At 38.3% G+C, this 5261-nt stretch overlaps 1 protein-coding gene across 1 annotated transcript in view; it reads left to right on the top strand.

The window, feature by feature from the left end:
• Positions 1 to 379: 379 nt before the first annotated feature.
• LOC122806918 overlaps positions 380 to 5261 on the top strand; it is a 269512-nt gene continuing 264630 nt past the window's right edge. The window contains exon 1 of the mRNA XM_044077736.1: positions 380 to 534. Coding sequence (XP_043933671.1) covers positions 483 to 534 — 52 coding nt within the window. The 5' untranslated portion in view covers positions 380 to 482. The remainder of the gene's footprint in view (positions 535 to 5261) is intronic.

The following is a 5261-nucleotide window of genomic DNA, read 5'->3' as shown; positions in this document are numbered from 1 at the left end:
ATTTTTGCCATCTTTAATATAAACATATTATACCTTCATGTTACTTGGAATATTTGCAGCTTTGAAAGCTGTGGCACTTTTCCTAAGTACTCCTTCCATGGAGACTATGTTTTTGAGAAAATGCATGCTTTTAGAACGGCAGAAGAAAAAGTGCTTCCAGCCATATCATTTTTAGATCTATGAAATATTAACATTTATTTTCAAGCCTATCTTTATTCTTGATGGCTGGTTACTGTTGCTAAATAACTAAATAACAAATATGTATGTTTAATAAAAGAGGAAAGGAAACAGTGAAGTAAGAAGGCTGTGTGAGAAAATAGTTATTTCCTTTGTCTTTTAAATTAATTGTTTTATCCTTCCTGTTATGCAATAAGTGTGTTGTCACCAGAAGCACTCTTGCATGCCGTAGCAAGTATTGGAGGAGGAAATAGTTCATAAATCTTTGGAATTTATACTGGCAGCAAAAAATCAAATAGTTTATTATGGACAAGCTATTCTTTTTAGCCTTGGTTTGCTGTAAGCAGACTGTGGAAGGTAAGTTTCTTTCTTATATTCTCTCTACAAAACTGTATCAATATCATATGCATTTATCATGGTTCTTGTAGATATAAAGGGGAAATGAGAGTTCTCAAAAAGACATAATGTACAGCTTGACATACTGTTCTTAAAAAGACATCTTTGATGAAGACATGTCTTTGACTATAAAAGAGGGATACTATTTATATCAAAATAAAGTTAATTTTTTCAGAATTTCCTACCAGTTTTCACTTAGAACATTCATTTCCATGGATTGCCTACAATGAAAAGACATTGCAATGCAGTTTTCATTTGTTTTAAAAAGACATGCTGTTTTTTTTCATACTAGCACTACAGAGTAAATGAAATTAAGACAAGAGAATATTAAGGAAATACACACAAAATGTCCTTAACTGTTGCTTTAAAGTAAAAAGCAGAATTATTTTGTAACAAATTAAAATTATCATCATATAAATGCAGACATTCAGGAATAACAGATGCTTGTTTTATTTTATTTATTCATTAACCAGTTGAGCTCACTGGATGCAAGCATCCATCCATTGCCTGGTTAAATGACTTGCTCAGAGTTAAAAAGTATAGAAATGGAATCAAACTCAGGACTACAGGAAGCAGCTGGTCAACTGTTACACCTGCCAAACTTGCAAACATGGTCAGAAATACTCATATGCAAACAAAACATTTCATGAATACATAAATATATAAAATGCCAGTAATAATTTCTAACTGCTTTGTAAAAATATGAGACACACAAAGCTGAGCTATAATAAGACTATCACTCCATTTACTAATCTGAAACAGAATTCATTCAGTATCAGAAAGGTGGGCACAAGTGGCATTTGTAAAATACTGTACTCCTTAGGAGATAAGTATGCATGCTTCTAGTAGGATACCGTATACGATTTTAGAGCTGTCACTCAATCTATGGTTATCTAGCCTTCCTTTTCTAATGTTGCGTCAGTCATATCACCATTTCTTGTCTCACCGCCTCTTTTCTGAGGCAAAAGAATCATTGTTTTAACTGCACATTCATATTGAATAAAAACTTCTGTGGTAGGGCTATCAACACTACTCTGTCCTAAACATTCCTTTTTTCCATTTTGTTAATTTTGTGTAACAGCTCTCAAATAACTAACTCATCATAATCAACTTAAGAGGACAAAATGATCTCTCTTATCATCTCACGTCTGGTTATCAACACCAAAAACTTAAATCATTTTACTTCATCATTACTGTCAGAATTTAAATGTTTGAGATGACCTTCATTTTATCCTGCTCACTTGTTCTTCGTCTTTTTTTTTAACGTATGGCCAACTGATTAGCATGTGTTATTCTAGATAAGGTATGATTAGTACCCTACATATCACAAGGCTCACTTCACTGACTTTTCCCACTATTTCCTAACAATAAACCGCAGCATCTGTTGTTTGCCATTGACCTATGTTGAGCAGAACAATCTAGACTCATAAATTTGATTACCTCAGGTCAGTTTTTCCTTTCTTTTTTAATGAAAATGTCAAACTTGGTCTTGGATTCTGATTATTAAGCAATGAGTAAGATTTACAAAACTAGTACTGGGCTCGCTGAAACTGCTGCAGCCAAAAGTAGCAGTTTCACAATCATGGCAAATGTACTTCGGAGACGTTAGCCACAAGAAATAAAGACCTCATTATCAGCTAACTTGTATGCCTCTGATCTGCATGGTGTTTACTACTAGTGTTAATCAGCACTTTCTTGTGGTAATCACCTATGGTGGCCCATGCATCACTTTGACATAGGCACCCCCCTCATTCATTCTCCCAACCATGTACACATTCAAACACACACACACAGGCACACCGACATGCATCTTACCTGTCTCTGAGTTTATGTAATGTCCCTGATGCAGGGTCTTATTTTTCCCTCTACTTAAAAATCACAGATGATTACAGTCAGTTAGTTGAAAATGCCAGCCGATACAGTTTTGTCCTTATTATTGTTCAGAAATTGCATTGCGATGCTAAACCTGCTGCTCTATTAATTTTTTAAGTGACTCAGAGTAATATTTAAAAACTCTTTGCTGGTGTCTAATGTTCTGTCTGCCTTTTTTGGAAAACTTGAACATGGGCCATTTCAAGGTACGGCAGCCTCCACATATGGACACACTCCCATCCTTCACAACTGTTTCTGATTTTACAGAACACCTCTGATTTCATCTCCTGTATCTGCTCTGCTGCTTGTAAATCATGGACAATTACAGTCAGTCAGCAATACTAGATATTATGAGTTACATACTTATTGTTCAGAAAATATATCAGGCGATAAGGCGTCTTTCTACACAAAGTCCTAAGATAGAGAAGATGACTAAAGCACTGTCTGGCTAAAGAGTTGCTTTCTGTAGGAGGGATGCAGGGTTCAAATCTTTTCCTGGTGTTATAATAATTTTTTTAAGTGACATGGGGAAATATTTGAAGGGCATCCCGAAGTCTAGTATCCTCCACATGTATTTCAGGATTTGCTTGTTGGTCTGGGGGGGGGGGGTTAAGAGGTATGACAGCCCCCCCACACACAAAGACACCCACACACACAAACACACACATCATAAATCAGCCCCCTCCATACCCATTCACACTTACCCATTCACCTGCACACACACACACACACACACACACACACACACACACACACACACACACACACACACACACACACACACACACACACACCCACACACACAATACCTGTTGGGTAAACATTTCACCACTTACCCTTATCGCATTCTCACCCATTGAAAGTAATGTGTGAAGATGAACGTTTGGCTGAGTTAACTCAGACAGCTTAGCTAACTTTCTCAGCTCAATGATTCTTTGAATCACTTGGCTGTATAAATGCCCTGTAACAGGCATTTCTGGGGGACAGCGCAATGGATAGGCTCCTAATGGTCTACAAAACACAGAATATCTAGTACAAAACTATGAATCAAGGACACTATGCACCTACCATATATGCATACAGTGATAAAAGTGACACATATCAGCAAGTAACAATGATAAATACATCACACAATTCACACTACACTACTTGGCAATACTTAACACAAACTTTTGGAATCTGGAGTTCCACACAACTTCTCTCATTTTTCAAAAGCAGTACATCCCTCATATAAATTTTCATCCAGATAGTTACAAATTTGGAAAATACTTTTGGAATCTGACCCTGTCCACCAAAGCTACTGAGTATCGAGAGTCTGCATACAATGGCACTGTAGTCTATCAGCCATAGTCAAACTATGCATTTGAAAGGTAATGGGATTTTGAAACATTGGTTTCTAATGACGATTATTAATAAATACTTCATGTCAGACAACAAATATGCTATGCATGCATTTTCACATTTAAAAATACAGCAAAGGCATGTGAGGAAGGGAGAAAGAAGATAGACAGACATAGAGATGCTGGCCTCCCACGTGGGTGAGGAAACAGCCAATGCTTGACATGAAGCAGACAGTGTAGGAGAATGAGAAGCCCTTGTTGAAAAAAGAGAGAGAGAGAGAAGAGCGAGAGAGTGAGAGAGAGAAGAGTGAGAGAGAGAGAGAGAGAGATAAGAGTGAGAGAGAGAGAGAAGAGTGAGAGAGAGATAGAGAAGAGTGAGAGAGAGAGAGAACAGTGAGAGAGAGAGAGAGAGAGAGAGAGAGAGAGAGAGAGAGAGAGAGAGAACAGTGAGAGAGAGAGAGAACAGTGAGAGAGAGAGAGAGAGAGAGAGAGAGAGAGAGAACAGAGAGAGAGAGAGAACAGTGAGAGAGAGAGAGAGAACAGTGAGAGAGAGAGAGAGAGAGAGAGAGAGAGAGAGAGAGTGAGAGAGAGAGAGAGAGAGAGAGAGAGAGAGAGAGTGAGAGAGAGAGAGAGAGAGAGAGAGAGAGAGAGAGAGAGAGAGAGAGAGAGAACAGTGAGAGAGAGAGAGTGAGAGAGAGAGAGAGAGAGAGAGAGAGAGAGAGAGAGAGAGAGAGAACAGTGAGAGAGAGAGAGAGAGAGAGAGAGAGAGAGAGAGAACAGTGAGAGAGAGAGAGAGAGAGAGAGAACAGTGAGAGAGAGAGAGAACAGTGAGAGAGAGAGAGAACAGTGAGAGAGAGAGAGAGAGAGAGAGAGAGAGAGAGAGAGAGAGAGAGAGAGAGAACAGTGAGAGAGAGAGAGAGAGAGAGAGAGAACAGTGAGAGAGAGAGAGAACAGTGAGAGAGAGAGAGAGAGTGAGAGAGAGAGAGAGAACAGTGAGAGAGAGAGAGAGAGAGAGAGAGAGAGAGAGAGAGAGAACAGTGAGAGAGAGAGAGAGAAGAGAGAGAGAGAGAGAACAGTGAGAGAGAGAGAGAACAGTGAGAGAGAGAGAGAACAGTGAGAGAGAGAGAGAGAGAGAGAACAGTGAGAGAGAGAGAGAGAGAGAGTGAGAGAGAGAGAGAGAGAACAGTGAGAGAGAGAGATAAGAGTGAGAGAGAGAGAAAGAAGAGTGACACATATCCAGATTGGGTCCTGCAACAAGAACCATTATTATACTTCAAGTTATGAAGACAGTGAGCTGAATACACAAACTTTTATTTAATTCGGGCTGTCTTTTCTTTTTAAACTCCTTTACTGAATTATCACTTGTGATATAGGCAAATTTACAATTATACAAAAGTAATCAAACTGTATTTCAAATTAACATGAACAAACATTATACTTCACATATATTACTATATATCATATAACCTAAGCAAC

Source organism: Protopterus annectens, chromosome 7.part0, assembly GCF_019279795.1.
Source record: "Protopterus annectens isolate FY-2018-M chromosome 7.part0, PAN1.0, whole genome shotgun sequence".
Classification (NCBI taxonomy): Eukaryota; Metazoa; Chordata; order Ceratodontiformes; family Protopteridae; genus Protopterus; species Protopterus annectens.
The sequence above is the reverse complement of the archived record's forward strand: the minus strand, read 5'-3'. Positions and strand labels throughout refer to the sequence as shown.